The 16,162-nt window shown below is 51.1% G+C and overlaps 1 protein-coding gene across 1 annotated transcript; it reads left to right on the plus strand.

Moving 5' to 3' along the window:
* The first annotated feature begins 1,553 nt into the window (after nucleotides 1-1,553).
* On the plus strand, nucleotides 1,554-11,863 carry CD40 (CD40 molecule). Its single transcript, XM_082671471.1, has 9 exons — nucleotides 1,554-1,669; nucleotides 4,730-4,808; nucleotides 5,131-5,256; nucleotides 5,534-5,680; nucleotides 6,028-6,121; nucleotides 8,725-8,786; nucleotides 10,595-10,681; nucleotides 10,803-10,831; nucleotides 11,328-11,863. The coding sequence occupies exons 1-9, from the start codon at nucleotides 1,619-1,621 to the stop codon at nucleotides 11,493-11,495; spliced, it is 843 nt and encodes a 280-aa protein (XP_082527597.1). The 5' UTR covers nucleotides 1,554-1,618; the 3' UTR covers nucleotides 11,496-11,863.
* Nucleotides 11,864-16,162: the final 4,299 nt, after the last annotated feature.

A 16,162-nucleotide genomic window follows, 5' to 3' on the forward strand; every position in this document is an offset into this window, starting at 1 on the left:
AAGGAAGAAAACAGCAAGACACAGAATAAACAACTGTGTGTTTGGAAAGTGGGGGGACGGCAAGTATGGCTGAAGCCAGCGTGCATGGAGGACATGGCAGGGTGTGAGTGGAGGAGGAGAGGGTGGGTCTGAGCGGAGACTCAGCTGTGACAGGAGAAGGAATTTGGAGCATCCTGAGGGCCTAGGGGAGCGCAGAGCTTTTAAGCAGTGAAGTGCCCTGATCAGACCAGATCCTACAAAAGAGAACTGCAACAAAGTGAACAATGAGGGGGAGAAAGAGAGAGAGAGAAAGGGTGGTGGTGGTGGTGGTGGGGAAGCTGCCTGGAACATAGCAGAGATTCAACAAATACTTATTGAATGAGTGAGGCTGTTGCAACAGCCCAGGTGAAAGATGCTGAGCCTCCGAATTAGGGTAGTGGCGGGGGGGCGGGGATAGAAAAGAGGCGATGGATTCCGGAGGTAGAATCTGCAGGTCTACAAATGTGCCCTTTGCAGCGGAAGCCAGGAGAATGGGGTTAGCAGCCCTCTCCTCTCCCATCCTCCTTGATCTGTGCAGTTTGGCCTTTTGGCCCAGTCCAGAAATTCAGAGCTTGGGGGGGCATCACCCCAACCACTGTCTAGTTCAAACTCCTCAGGTTTCATTGAAGAAAACTAGGGCTCAAGGAAACTCAGCCCATCAGAAGCAGAGCCTAGGCCAGAACCCAGGTGCTTCCTGCTGCAGAGCAGAGTGTTAACACTGGTTCAAGAACAGTTAGGAGGGTTTGAATTGGGGAAATAATAGGTACAAGGGTGTGTGTGTTTCTGCAGAACTAGGGGGTCTCCAGTGTCCTAAGATTCTCAGGGGGTCCTACGATCCCACGAAAGGCTGATCTACTCTGAGTGCCTGTCTTCAGGCGGCGGATGGGAACTGGGATGGAACACAATCTGGTGGGGGCTGCATGGCTGGATGGATGGCTGGACGGACGGCTGGATGGACGGGGAGGCTGGGACGCTGCGCCCACGCGAGGGAATTTCCTTTGAAAGAGAGCGAAACTGTAAGGTGAGAAACTCTTTTCCATGAAAGGCCTCCCCAGCCCTCCTCCCACCACTCAGCTGTGACCTTCCCGTTTTCTGGGAACTTCCTCAGACCTCTCCATCGCGGTGTGGGACGCTTTCGGTTCTGCCGGGATTGCCGGAGGCGGCGGGGAAGAACGCGGGGCGCGGGGGGAGTCTTCCCAACACCCATAGGGATCTCTCTTCACTCCCTTCGCGTCCTCCCCACCCCCAGGAAGCGGGCTTCCTCCTAGGCCAATTCAGTTCGGCCTTTGTAGTCCCGGGGGGGGGGGGGGAGGAGTCTCAAGAAGGGCTGTCCTTGGAACCACGCCTCCCGATTCCCCCACCCCTCCCCGCCCAAGGCGCGTCCCTAAACTCCTTGGGGAATTAGACTACCCGGGACTGTCCTGGGGGAAACCCCAGAGAGGTGACTCGCCCGGAGCTCCGCCCCCGTCAGCGAGGCTGGTCGCGATTTGTCCCCTAAGACCCGCCCCTTTCCTGGGAGGGTCCATGGGCTGGGACAGTGGAAGTGGAAAAGGCCGGGTCCTGGCGCTTTCTCCCCACGCCGCCGGGTTCTCACCTCGCCATGGTTCGTCTGCCTCTGCAGTGTCTCCTCTGGGGCTGCTTTCTGACCGCCGTAAGTTGAGTTTCTGTTCCGACCGGAGGCGGGAATTTGAAATTAGAGAGTAGGGAATGGGAAAAGAAACAATACTTCGGGGAGGGGACCTTCCAAGCTGATTTTGGGGGGACAGGAAGGTGGGTGGAAGCTGGGTAGGGTACCCCGGGTCCGGGCTGAATGAGGTGGGCTGCCTCTCTCTCCTCCCAGGTTGGGGTCCCAGGTAGCCCACAGAGGGCGCATAGTGGGGTCGCTGCAGGAAAAGTGCCTAGCCAGCGCAGATGGGGTTGGGATTTTGGGAACCTGAAGGCTTGATCTGGTCAAAAGACTGGAGTCTGGGTCTGCGTCAGAGGCTGGCCACAAAGAGATGGTGAGGGGTTTCAGAAGCGGGAAGGGAGGGCAGCCAAGTGAAGGGGCGGGTCTGGCTAGTTTCCCTTCTCTTTCCCATTGTGGACAGACGCCAGCCTCTGTGAGTGGTTCATCTCCTTGCCAGCTGGGGCTGCCTTCTTCCAGGGCATCTTTTGGGAACAAGGGATGAGTGTAGAGGCCCAGGTGCTTCTTTGAGAAGGCAAGGAGCTTTGAACACTCCCACCACCGGCCGCAAATCCTGGGTGATCCAAGTTAGGAGGAATACCCAAGGCTGTGTCTCTGCCTCCTGAATTTAAGACGACATAGAGGACTCTCAGGGGAGCTGAACAGTTCATGGGACCATGAAAGGGCTAGGAGACCAGCAGGGGTTTCTCTAGGCACGAGAGGGGCTCAGATATGCCCAACCAAGCACATCTCCGGGATTTTCAGAGTTCCACACTTGACTCGCTTTTAGTTTAAGTGTATTTTTGTAGTTCCTCATTCTGGAGGCTGGGAATCCCCCAAGTACCGGACACTCTCATCGCAACCCCCCTGGTCTCCCCCTAACTTTCAAGGGCTGTAGTTTCTGGCATGAAGGCAGGGCAGGAGTGACCCATGAAGTAGGGGGTTAGCAGCAAGGGAAGAGATTTCATGGGAAAGCTGCTTTGGTCCCAGAGCTTTCATTTTCACTCTAAGTAATGGCTCTTAGGGAGAAAGGAGGCAGGAAGAGGGCTCTTGGAGGAGGAGTGGAGGAAAAGCCAGGGGAGGTAGGGTGAAGGGTGGTCGTGGTTTCTCAAGAACAATCTCCCAATTTTAGCTCCAGGTGGAGACTAGGCTGTGACAACAATAACTGGGGCTATTTGTTGAGAGCTTCCTGTGGGCCAGGAAGCTTTACACGCACTCTAGGTCTGATTTCTTTTAACCGCCGCATTATACAGGTGAGCAAACTGAGGCTCAGAGAGAGAAAATGTCTTGCCCCAATCCTCATAGCTAGGTGGAACCTGCATATAAACCTCCATCTGCCTGATTCCTGAGCCTGCCTCTCAGATGGTGAGAGTCTCCAAGCCTTGGTCCGAAGCTCCTTCGTGTCAGAAGGATCGAAGCTGTGAAGTGGGAACTGGGGATTGACAGATTTACAGAGGAGGAGCTGTATTTCTTGTGTGTTTGAAAATGGCGTAAAGGACTTTCATTGCTCTGGGAGTGTGGTGGGAAAGTCCATAGGCTTGCGGGGAGAACATTCATGGGATAGTGTGTTGCGATGTGATGGTGGGAGCAGTAGCCTTTGCTATTTCCTTCCCCATTTGGGGTCAGATACACTTTTGTAAGTAATTTGCCCACCCAGGCTGAATGAGAGCCACCAATTAGGCAGGATCCTGGAAGCCAGCCAGTTAGCCAGCTTGCTAGGCATCCAAGCAGATACTCATATATGTATGATAATTAAAGCTGCCATTCAATGAGCACCTACTATGTTCCAGATACTATGCCAGGCCATGTACATCTATTCTTTCTCATCTTCACAACCTAATCTGTGGGGCAGGTATTATCACTCCCATTTTAGAGATGTAGAAACTGAGGCTAAGAGAGGCAAAATAGCTAGTTAAGTGTTACAAAGTCAAGATTGGAGCCTTAAGCTATTTGACCCTTAAAGCTGTGTTCTTTTCACAGGCTGTTCCCAAAGTGTGGGATGATTTAGGCAGCACAAGGACATAGAATTAACAACATAGGTTCACTTTACAGTTCTGTTTAAAATCCTTTTCATTTTTTCAAGAAGGAAGTCGCTGGAGCTAGAATATAGTTAATACCTCTCAAATGCCTGCTAATCCTCCTTTTTAAACAAAAATCAAGAGCAGGCCTGAGGTAGAGGGCTGTCAGCAAGCAAAGCGATCAGCTGGGGTTTAATAAATAACATCGTTTTGTTTCTGTTGAGTTTATTTTTAGGGTTGCCTTTTATTTATGAGAAGTGATACTGGTTTTTCTCTCATGGCAATGATGTGAGGTTTACATTGAAAATAAATGTATTTAAATGAACAAGAAGTAATGAATAGCTTGGGTGGTACCTGGATGTAGTGAAAATAGTGCAGATGAGACTCAAGTTGTTGGAGAGAGGGAGTATTGAAACCTGAGTTCTCATTTGGATTCTATCACTGTGTGACCTTGGGCAAGTGACCCACCCTTTCTGGTCCTCAGTCTCACCATGTGTAAAGTAAAAGAGTTGGATTTTATTCTTCCGGCTTCTCCATCCTTGCATTTCATGAGAGAAGGGTTGGATGATCAGATGATGGGACTTGGAGAGGGGAAGAGGGTGGGGAGCAAAAGAATAGAAGGAAGAGGTCAGGTGCTAAATATAGCCCCTGTCCAGACTAGGACCAGCTGGAGTCAGCCAGCTTCAGGACTCCAGGGGAGATGCTGGAGTCCTCATGTGCTCTTGGGTTTTTGGGTAGAGGAAAGACTCAGGAGTCAAGCCAGAAGGAAGATCTGTTTAGTTCAGTGACTATTGTGAGTTTCCAGCGCAATTACTTTGTAAAATACCAGATTGATTCTCTGGGTGCCTTTGTCATCATACTAGTTGGCAGTTTAGTTAAAAACAAACACAACAAGTAATATGCAGGCGCTGTTTCTCTGCTTTGGACTTCCACTTCAGTTCTAACCTCTGTCCTGGCTGATTTGCACCTGTCTGCCAAGGCTATATCGGAGATTTCAAGATCCCTTCAAATTGCCCAATTTTGTTTTTAGGTCCACGCAGAACCACCCACTTCATGCAGAGAAAACCAATACCAAACAAACAGCCGGTGCTGTAATTTGTGCCCACCAGGTGAGATGCTAACCCTTTAGCCCCATAGTGGGACCCCTCTTGGTTTGCTGGCAGATACAGACCCCCTGTGTCAATTATAAACTCGTGTCTTGACCCCTGGCATTTTCCATCCCTGCCCCAGGATGTTCTGGGGTCCCTCTCTGCCTACCCAGAACTTAGGGTTCCTATCTCTTCTATGTCCCTTACCAGACTATGAAAGTTGGAAGAGTCTGAGACTGTCATCGTTGACTCTCCCTCCCTAAAGCCCGGCCTCATCAGTTTTCAGTTCAGTGTCTGACTCACTGAGTGCGCCAGAGCTACCTCATTTCCTGATGTTTTCCAGGACAGAAACTGATGAATGACTGCACAGAGGTCACCGAGACAGAATGCCTTCCCTGCAGTAAAGGCGAATTCCTAGCCACCCGCAACAGTGAGAAATACTGTCACCAGCACAGATACTGCAACCCCAGTGCGTGGGCTGCTGGGGAAGGGGCACTTGGGAGCTGGGCCGATATTCCAGCTCATTGCTGACAGCACAGCCGTTCTGTTTGTTTGTTTGTTTGTTTTTCATAGCGAGGGTCTGTTCTGATCGGTTAGAGTCTGGGTTGTCTTGGTTGTTACTTAATTTGATTGCCACCCCTACTTGGAAGAGGGTCTAAGAGAAAAAGAACAGGAAGTATGAGGATCGGGGCCCCCCAAGCATGGCCAGTAAGGGGTTCCCATCCTTCTTGCCCATCCCTGCCCAGACCTAGGGCTCCAGATCCAGACGGAGGGCACCTCAATAACAGACACCATTTGCACATGTGACGAAGGCCATCACTGTACCAGTCACACCTGCGAAAGTTGCACCCCGCACAGCTTGTGTCTCCCTGGCTTCGGGGTCAAGCAGATGGGTAAGTGGTCTGTCTGGGAATCAGCTCTAGAGGCAGGAGAGAGGAGGTGAAGGCCAAAGGAGCGGGGCTGGGCAGTGGGCACTCAGCCCTGGTGGGGAGGGACCAACCTACGCGGATATCTCCACCAGAGCAGGTGGGAAATAGAAACTTTGCCTCCTGCCTCCTGCCATGGGGATCTGCCTTGAGAGGGCAGTGGGAGAAGTCTTCCTGGGGCCTGCCTGCAGCAGGATGCTGGGGGGAGAAGGGCTTAAGGCAGGATGCTCTTCCAGGCCTGCCTGCCTGCCAGTTCCCTTGAGAGCCAGACAGGTGGTCCGCCGTGATGATTAACTCCTCCTCTACCCTCTCAGCTACAGGGGTTTCTGATACCATATGTGAACGCTGCCCGGTCGGCTTCTTCTCCAGTGTGTCATCTGCTTTTGAAAAGTGTCACCCTTGGACAAGGTAAAAGGACTCATCCCTTGTGTTTCCTGCCCCGAGAGGGGCATGGGACCTGCTTCCATTCTCTCCGGCTACCTGCCCTTCAGCCCCTGCTCCCCATGTCCACACACACTCGTGCACCTGTAGAACTTCTAGAGTGACCTCGTGGCCAACTAGACAGACACTTTTCAGCATTTCTTGCCTTCTCTCTCTTCGTGGTAATAGATACTGCTGATCTCTGATCTTTGGTGAAGCCCTCCCTTCTTGGGGGCACCGTGACGCCTCTCTTCCATTCCTTGTACCCCTCCTCTGCTCCTCCTTAACTGGTTTTCTAGGCCTCTATTCTAGGCTCTACTCTCCCATCACCTTGCCCGCCTCCCCTGGACCATCTATCTCATCCGCACACTTGGCTTCGGCTACCATTGCCCTTGGATGTTTCCCAATCAACATCTCCTGTTGAAATTTGTCTCCTGGGTCCCAGACTGTCATATCTAACTGCCGAGGGTATACCTCTGTGCAGACAACCCACAGGCACCTGCCTGCTCCCCATACCCGCTGTGAAAGGCACAAGCATGCCTCTGGGCACCCGTTCCAAAGTTCCCCTTACCCCCTTCCCCAAATCAGTCACCAGGTCCTGTCCATCTGACCTTCCAGATGTTTTGGGACTCCTCCTCCTTTTCACTTATCCCCACCGTCACCACGTTAGCTTGGGCTTCATCACCAGCTGCCCTGCCTCTACTCTCTCCCCTTCAGCTAGTTCTCCATCCCTTTGGCGAAGGAAACTTTCCACCATTCATTTTGGATCACGGCACTCCCTGTTAAAATGCTTCATGGCTCTCTGTGCCTTTAGGATAAAACCCTGACTCCTGTGCATGGCCTCCGACCTTCTAGCTCCACTTCCTGACCTCTTCCCACATCGTGCTGCTTGCAGTCCTGTCAACACACTGTTCGTTCTCTTGCATCAACCTCTTCTGCCTGGAATACCTTAAACACACGCCTGATTAACCTTTTACATTTAATTTGAAAAAATGAGTAAGACAGGCGTGAGGACAGAAGGCACAGAAGGGCCTCTAGTGATATGCTTCCCTTTCACCCTCAACCATCCAGCAGCCACTGGACCATGTGTGTCCTTCTAGAGAGTCTATGCACAAACAAATACATGCACACACATGCAGACATATTTTTCACACAAATAGTAGCATCCCATATATACTTTGTTATTTGTTTACTGTCTGCCTTTCTCCAGTAGATGGTAAACTCCTTAACTATAGAGACTTGACTTTTTTTATTCCACAGATGCATCCCTTATGCCTAGAACAGTGCCTGATGCATAGTAGGTGCTCAATAAATCTTTACTGATAAATGTTCAATGAGAAAGGGAGGCTCCTTTATGTCATAGAACCAGAGCACTGGGTTCCAAACTCACTCAGCTTAGAAGGGGTGGAAGTGTGACCCTCATCTGAGCCTCGGTGCCCTCATTCAGAAAATAGGAATGACCTTCATTTTACAAGGTTTGAGGAAAAGACATGTAACGTGCTTCGAAAACTCTTAAGCACTCTTCTTGTGTATGTGCTTTCTTTGAAGCTTCTTTCTCTTTTTCCAGCTTTAGATGTTTTGTTCCTTTGCAATGTCCTTCTCTGTCCATCCCTTTCCATTCCTCCTGGGACCACTTTGGCCCAGTCTTCATCATCTCATGTTTGGATTCTGTCGATGGCCTCCTGGCTGGCATTTTTCTGTCATTTCTCCTCCGGGGAGCTCTCTGGCCAACTAAGTCCTCTCACAACTTAAGTCATCTGGTTGGATGCTGACATGACCCACTAGCTGAATCCAGCTGAAACCTTCATGGCTGATTCTCAGTGATCTGGTTCTAAAGACCCAATTTTCCAGAGTTTCCTTATACCATCTGGCTCGTCACCCACCTAATCTCCCATATCGTGTTGTCCTGCTTGAAGAGAAAATACTGATGCTCTAAATTTTATATCCCTCAAGGGCCCACTCAGCTCTGACTTCCCCAGGGAAGTCTTTCTGGATGACCCTCAAACCAGAGATTCTCAGCTGAGCAGTTTTCTCCCTCAGGGAACATTTGACAATATCTGGAGACATTTTGGTTGTCACAGCTGGGGAGGAGAAGGCTACTGGTGTCTAGTGGGTAGAGGCCAGGGAAGCTGCTGAACATCCTACAATGTACAGGACAGGTCCCACCACGGAAGAAGGATTATGTGGCCCCCAAACGTCAGTAGTGCCGAGCTTGAGAAGCCCCCATCATCCCTCCATTCCAGCCATTGTGGATTCTGTCTCCTCTTCTCTGAACAATCCCCTGTTCACATGAGCCTGTATCACAAAGCTTGGCCCTCATCAGAGACTCTCCTTACTCCTTCAAGATATACCATCATCTTTCCTCTGCACTCACGAGCTCTGTAAGAACAGAGTCTGTGTCATCCCCATAGTAACCAGCCCAGGAGGGTGCACATAATATGTGCTCAGTGAACCTGGACTTGCTGGTTGTTGGCTGTCTCCCTCTGGGGTTGGAAATCGCATGGTTGGGGAAACTTAATGTCTCTTTCTTTGTGTGTGTGTGTGTGTGTGTGTGTGTGTGTGTGTGTGTGTGTACATGTGTCTATACACAGCTGCGAGAGCAAAGGCCTGGTGGAACAACATGCAGGGACTAACAAGACAGATGTTGTCTGTGGTGAGTCCTGGAGAACGGGCCCCGGCAGCAGGCTAGGAAGGTGGGGAGCTGAGGGGAAGACTGGGGCACCTGGAAGCACCAGTGGGGAAAGAGGGAGGGGAGGCAAAGCAAGAGGAGGAGCAGTCTGGAACTGTGGCAACCAGCTCTGCCACTTATCTGTGGAGCCTGGGCAAGTTAGTCCCCCCCCCCCGAGCCTCAGTTTCTTCATCTGTGAAATGGGATACTACCACCTCCCTTAATAGGGTGGTGTAAGTACCTGGCATGGGTTCTGACACTTTGGAGGTGCTCCCTCAGTGCTATTCTGCTACCCTGCACGTTGAGGGCCAGCATGGTGTGACTCTGTTTCCTCTCAGGGCTGTAGTTTTTTTTTTTTAAGCTGCACCACGCGGTTGCAGGATCTTAATTCCCCCCCCGGGGATCAAACCCAGGCCACAGCAGTGAAAGCCCAGAATCCTAACCTCTAGGCCACCAGGGAACTCCCTCAGGGCCTCAGTTTTGATTTTAGAATGAGGAGGTTGGCATACAGCACAGGTCACAGACTCACATAATTACGGGGATTAGGCAGGATCATGTTAATGAGTGAAAAGATCAGGGGTAAGAAAAATACACTCTCTTCTTTTCCTTAAAATTCACTTGCCTCTTGGCAGGGCTGGGACTAGAGTGAGGTGAGAGGGGCACTTGCCTTGGGCACAGTATTTAAGGGCGTGCCAGAAAAATGCCGTAATCAAGATAACCATTTGATGCAATATTAAAAAAATCAAAATTCATGCAAAAAATCCATAACGAACAGAATAGCAACATTTTAAATAAAGACAGGATCCAACCCTGTATTTGTACAACCTTGTCTCACTTGCCTCACCCTAATCCCATCCCTGGTTCCAATAAAACTTTACTTAAAAAAACAGGCAGCTGGCCTGTGGGCCAGACTTTGCTGATATGATTTTTTAAAACATGACATTAAAATATGACTTATCTTGATTACTGAGTTTTTTAAGAAAATATTTATTTATTTATTTGGCTGCACTGGATCCTGTGTTACGGCATACAGGATCTTTAGTTGAGGCATCCGGGACCTTTAGTTACGGCATGCGGGGTCTTTTAGTTGCAGCATGTAGGTTGGCGTGCAGGCTATTAGTTGTGGCATGTGGGATCTTAGTTCCCTGACCAGGGATGGAACCCAGGCCCCCTGCATTGGGAGTGCAGAGTCTTAACCACTGGACTACCAGGGAAGTCCCAGTTATTGAGTTTTTTTGGTGTCCCCTTAAATTTTGTCCTGAGGCAGTGCTTCACTAGCCTTACCCTAGTCCTTACCCTGTCTCTTGGTCTTTTTTTCATTTTCCCATTTAGAATAGAGACTTAGGCACAAGAAATACTTTCCCTTCTCCTCCATTCTTCTATAACAAAGGCAATGTTACAGACATAAATGATGCTGGGCCTTGGTATTGGGCAAAGAGTAGGGAGGGGTGGCAGTGTAGCGAGCCGGTAGAGACAACTATCACCACTCAGTTCTGGCCAGTGGGCGCCATGTGGGCTGCTGGCCCACTAGGGCTGGATCTTCCCAATTTGCAAGAGAAATCAGATATCCAGATTTTAAATACACAATCTCCCATTTAAAAATGTCGGCAAATATTAAAAAAAAGAAAAAAAAATGTGCCAGTCACACTAAAGACATCTGCTGGCCACATTTTACCAGGAGCCACCTGTTTGAAACTTCTGATATGGGTGAGTTTAGACATTGAAGTCCAGCAAGGTGCAGCAGCTTCGGGAAGGGCGGTGGGGAGCCATCGCTGAAGTCTTGATCTCTCCAGGTTTCCAGAATCGGATGCGAGCCCTGGTGGTGATCCCCATCACGATGGTGATCCTGTTCACTGTCCTGTTGGTATCTGCCTGTATCCGTGAGTCCCCAGGTGGGGAGGTGATGGGGGAAGAGGCAGCAGAAGGTACAATTGACGGGTCACCTGTTTCCTGATCTGGCCTCAGTGACTCCCCATCCTATATGTTTTTCTCTCTCTCTAGGAAAGATGGTCAAGAAGCAGGAGACTAAGGTAGGTCACCCTGGGGAACCGGCTGAGTTTTGTCAGACTGGAAAGAAAGACTGATTCATTGTTGCCTATATGGCAGAAACATTGATTCAAGGTCTGTTCCCTCGCCCCCTCCCCTGTGCTCCAGGGCTCTTCCCCTTCTCTCCCTCAGCACCTGCCTTTTTCATCTCCTGAGCTCACCTTCCCACAGAGCTGCCCTAGCACCGCTGGCAAAGTCTGACATTTGCTCTTCTTTCCTGGCATTGGATATGTGGGGGAACCGCATCTTTGGGGCCTTGGTGTGGGATCCATGGGTGGGTGATGGAGGGACATTTCCTTAACCCCACTGGCTCCTACTGCGGAAGCTTCTTGACACCCTTGGTGTGGCCAGCAGGGGGCAGGACGCACCCATGGAATGAGCACTGACCCTCCGTTTGGGAAAGGGGAAGGGGTGAAGAGTGGAATCGCTTCCAAGGAAGGGCTGAGATGCTAGGGGTAACCCCAAGCCTTGTCTCCCCAGGCTCTGCACCCTAAGGCTGAAAGGCAGGATCCTGTGGAGACGATTGATCCAGAGGATTTTCTCGGCCCCCACTCCACCCCTCCAGTGCAGGAAACCTTACACTGGTGTCAGCCGGTCACCCAGGAGGATGGCAAAGAAAGCCGCATCTCCGTGCAGGAGCGAGAGTGAAGCTGTGTGTGCCCAGGAGCGTGGTGGCACCGGAATGTGGGCACGTGGCTGGAGAGCCTGGGGCTGCTGCTGGTGAGGGCGACAGCCCCCCTCTGCCTGCACCCCTGCAGTCCAGAAACAGTTCACCTCGGGGAACCTTTCACCCCAGCCGTGGAGCCCATTCAGTCTCCCAACTTGATATCAAAGATGGTAACAAAACTTTGGGGAGGCCGTACAAGGGTATCCACCAAACCTTCCAACCCAGCGGTTCGGTGCCAACAGGTGTAACGCGGTGGCTTCTGGGAGCCCAGGAGGCATATGCATAGATACACATCGCAGCACTGTTTGTGACAGTGAGCAACTGGAAGCTGCTTAACTGTCCATCAACAGGGGACTGGCTAAATAAAACTGTAATATATTTATGCAACAGGATCTTGAAAACACTGTCATGGGGGGAAAACAAAAGCAGGTTGTAGAATGGTGGGCATGGAAACATTTTTTTTAAAGCAAGTAACCCAAAACAATATATCTTCTACAGATATGTGTATAAACATAGTATATGTTATATATGTTGGGATGGCAGGGGGGTTCTGGAAGGACACACACAACATGCACAGCTCAAAGAATTGTAATGTCTTGGTTGGGGAAGAAGGGTCCGGGGGAGGGTTGGTTAAAGAAAGATTTGACTCTCCCATAATGCTTCATTTTTTTTCCCCAAAAGGAGAGTGAATTCACAGACTGCTTATGTAATTAAAAAGTCATCAAACGTGTAAAAAGAAAAAAGGGAGCGGACACGCTGGGTGACATGAGCTGCTTCACATGCTGTCAGGCTCACAGAATGAGGGCACTTTCGGAGGATAAATAAGGACGTCCCCCAGGCTGCTGCCCTTCTAAGGTGGTTTCCACATGCACTCACGTTTGGCATCATGTTTGCAAAGGGCTTTCCCCATTTGATTCACATTCATAACAGTAGCCTTCGGGGCAGGCAGGGCCAGCATCCCTCCTTTCCTCCCTCCCTCTTTAACAGAGGTGGAAATGGAGGCCCAGAGAGGTGAAGTAATTTATCTATGGTCACACAGCCGTTCAGAGTGGTGCCCCTCAGAGCTCCCCACTCCTAGTCCTATGCTGCTTCTCCCAGCCCCACCTGCTCTCTGGAGCCTGCATCTGTAGCCCCTTCCCAGGGAGCTCCTGGGCCTTCTATCTCCTTTTGACCTCCCAACTGCTACAGGAGCTGCTGCTTCTCGGTCAGATGGTGTCCCCTTCCCCCTAAGCAGTATCTTAGGATAAAAATAAACCGTCCTGTTCTCTTTTCCTGCTGTGCCAACTGAGGGGGAGCCTAGCCAGGAGGAGCAGCAGATGGAGAGGGAACAGAGGGGAGGGCAGGGGAGGGGAGAGGGGAAGCTTGTAGGGCAAGAAGGGGAAGGAAGAGGATTGCAAAGCCCCAGCACAGAGGTTCCTGGCGAGGGTGAGGCCAGCCGGGTTTACCCCAGGGATCTCACCCCAGCCCCGCCTTCGTGAGAAGCTGCTTTGGATTTCCCAACACGTCCTGCCGCCTGGCGGGTGAGCGTGGAGAGGGCTTGCCCCAGTGGAGGCGGTGAGGGCAGCTGAGAGCCAAGGGAGGGGCGCCTGGCTTGGCAGGCTTCCCAGAAGAGAACCATTGGGAGGCACCAGGGGGAGACGTCTGCTTCAGAAAGCAGTGCAAAGTGGTGGTGGTGTGGAGTGGGGGGAGGGGAGCTCTGCGACCTCACCTTTATCCCCCGCCTAGAGTCTAAAATGCTAGTGTTACGTACTGTACGTGACCGTATGGTGGAAGGAGACAAAAGACCCATCTCTGCCACCTATTATCTGTGTGGCTTTGGGTAGGTCACTTTCACCTTTTAGCGTCTCAGTTTGCTCATCTGGCGAATGGACACAATCTAACGGACAGACGCTGTGGGTGCTTCCTTCGTTCTCTCCTAGGCCCTTCGTTCTCAATCCTGAGCATGTATCAGAACCACCTGTAAGACTTGTTAAAAGACAGATTGCTGGGCCCCACCTCCAGGGTTTCTGATTCAGTAGGTCTGGGATGGAGTCCAAGACTGCATTTCTACAAGTTTCCCAGGTGACGATGCTGGTCCAGGATCACACTTTGAGAACGACCACCCTTGGCATTCACATTTCTTGATAAGCAGTCGCTTTCTGATTGCAAGCACTTGGGATTGCTTACCTCGGGGCTTTCCTTGGTTTTATGTTATTTATTTGGTTGCGTTGGGTCTTACTTGCGGAAGGCGGGCTCCTTAGTTGCGGCTTGCTGGCTCCTTAGTCGTGGCGTGCGAGCTCCCAATTGCGGCATGCACGTGGGATCCAGTTCCCGGACCAGGGATCGAACCCGGCCCCCCTGCGTTGGGAGCGTGGAGTCCTAACCATTGTGCTACGAGGGAAGTCCCTCCTTGGTTTAAAAAAAATGCTTGGTGCAGGTGTAGGGCAGGTAAGATGTACCTGGGAGAGCTAACGCCCCCAAAACTCTCAACCAAATAGGAGTGAAAGTTGGAGGATACATGACCCGGCTTCCTTGCCCTTGGGAGGGACAAATCTGAGGTGTGTTCTATACTGTCTCCTAGGTTCCCCAGAGGGCTCGAGCCACAGATGCCCTCCATGGCTGTCTTCCCTTCCCTGTGTCATTCTCCACCACCCCACTGGTGCTTCCTGGGTTCAACTCCCCAGTAAACTACCTACATTCTTTCCTTGTTGCAGAGTCTGCTTTTGGAGAAGTCCCCCCCCCCCAAGAGTCAGCAGAGGTCAAGCATGAGAAGGTATAATTTTGTATATCTTGGCATCCCCAGCAAAGAGAAGGGGTTGTTATTCCTGGCACCTGTAGCAAGTTCTGGGTTCTAAATGGAGCTCAGCCAGGAACCTTCTGTGTGACCTTGGGAAAGCTGCTCTCTGGTTCTGAGCTTTTTTCCCCCCAGATGTGATGAAGGGTTGGGATTCTACAAGTTCTAAGGATCTTGCCAATTCTAAAAATAAGGCGATCAGCCCACTGTAGTGTCTGCTCTGGCCTGTGGATGAATGGGTGGGTGTGAGGCTCACAATAGCCAGAAGGTGGCGCCAAAGTAATGCCCGAAGACTGGCGTCTGGCTTTTGCCAACTCTCATTTCCTCCCTCCACCGTCCATCCGCCTGAGCCTCCTGCGATCTCTACTAACTTCATCCGTTCCCCAGGTCTCCCTCTCCACTGCTTCCTTCTTCTTAACAAGCATCAGCTGCATTCCTACTGCGGCCTCTCGCCGAGCTAGGGTTGTGCAGGACAGCACTAAGAATGCACATGGACAGAGGGCTCACTGCGCTAGGCAGAGTCCTAAGAACTTCACATGCACTAAGTCCGTAGGACAACCCTGCATAAGGCACAGTCTCTTCTAACGCCCATTTTACAGATGGGGCTCAGAAGCTAAATGACTTGCTAAGGTCGGAAGAATCAGAGCTGGGATTTGGACCTAACTAGGTTGATCCAAAAACCTTTGCTTCTTACCCACTCAGCGAGTAAAAAAAACAGGCGCATGTTATCAGGCCGTTAAAAGACAGTGTGACTGCCCAGGCGGAGCGAAAGCCCACGGCAGGAGCAACTCACCTCTAGGACAGCAGTTGTAGACTCAGCGGAGCGCACAGGAGCTGGAAAGTGAGGGAGGCCGGGTCAGGAGGAGTCAGGATGGCACAGACTCTGGCAAAGCGGCGAGGCTCTGCCCGTTTTGGTGGGGCAGCATCTATGGATTGCTTCTAATGGTTGCCCTCCAGGGATGAGAGTTATGTATTGCTGGGGATCCAGATTTCTATGTGAAATCTCCCAATGTTTAAATGCTACCAATCCCAAAAATAAAAGAAAAAAAAAGAAAAAGAAAAAACAACAACTCTGTGAGAACCCAAGAAAGCATGTCACAGAGGGTTGGAATTAAAAGAGACTGGGAATTTCATTGTGTCCGACACTTTTGTTTTCTATATGGGGAAACTGAGGCCCTGGGAGGGTCCAGAGCCAAGTTAGGCAACATGTCCTAGGCAGGTTGTCTCTTTTCTCTGCACCCCATCTGGGAGGCTGCAGAGAGGTCCTTAGGCTCCACCCTGTGACCCTGGTTAACTGGCTCTATTCAGCATTCTTTTTTTTTTTTTGCGGGGCATGTGGGATCTTAGTTCCCCAACCAGGGATTGAACCCACACCCCCTGCAGTGGAAGCACGGAATCTTAACCACTGGATCACCAGGGAAGTCCCCGGTTAACTGGGTCTAAAGCATTGAAACTCTAGGACCGAGGGGCCGGGGCTGAGCTGGGTGTAGATGTCCTCTTAATCCTATGACCCCCCCATCTCAGCCTCCCAGGCATGCACCCACATACTCTCCTCTTAAGCCTTTAGGGCCCTGTGGTCGATTCCTTGAGCAGCAGAAGTTATTAAAGACTCTGCCTGAAGGATTTCTCTCCCCCCGTGATTCTGGCACAGAAAATTACAAACCCACCGGCAGGGGTGGGGAGATAGTTTTAATTTGAAAAAAAAGGAAAAAACACCCATGCTGTGGTCCTGGAGTCTGGGGGATGGAGACGCTCATGGCGGGGGCACGTCCTCTGGGACGTGCAACGTTGCTGCTGCGGCTTCGTGTTGCTCAGTAAAATCAGTGAGCAGCTTTCGCCCAGACAGACGGGGCGGGGCGGCTGGGGTGCCCTGCT

The sequence above is a fragment of the Grampus griseus genome, assembly GCF_964374135.1.
Source record: "Grampus griseus genome assembly, chromosome: 14".
NCBI classification, from domain to species: domain Eukaryota; kingdom Metazoa; phylum Chordata; class Mammalia; order Artiodactyla; family Delphinidae; genus Grampus; species Grampus griseus.

Excerpts from the sequence above, each read along its gene's own strand:
- CD40 (XM_082671471.1), top strand. The coding sequence starts at position 1,619 with ATGGTTCGTCTGCCTCTGCAGTGTCTCCTCTGGGGCTGCTTTCTGACC. Across the intron at positions 5,257-5,533 it reads GCACAGATACTGCAACCCCA|ACCTAGGGCTCCAGATCCAG; the intron begins GTGCGTGGGCTG and ends ATCCCTGCCCAG. Across the intron at positions 5,681-6,027 it reads CTTCGGGGTCAAGCAGATGG|CTACAGGGGTTTCTGATACC; the intron begins GTAAGTGGTCTG and ends CTACCCTCTCAG.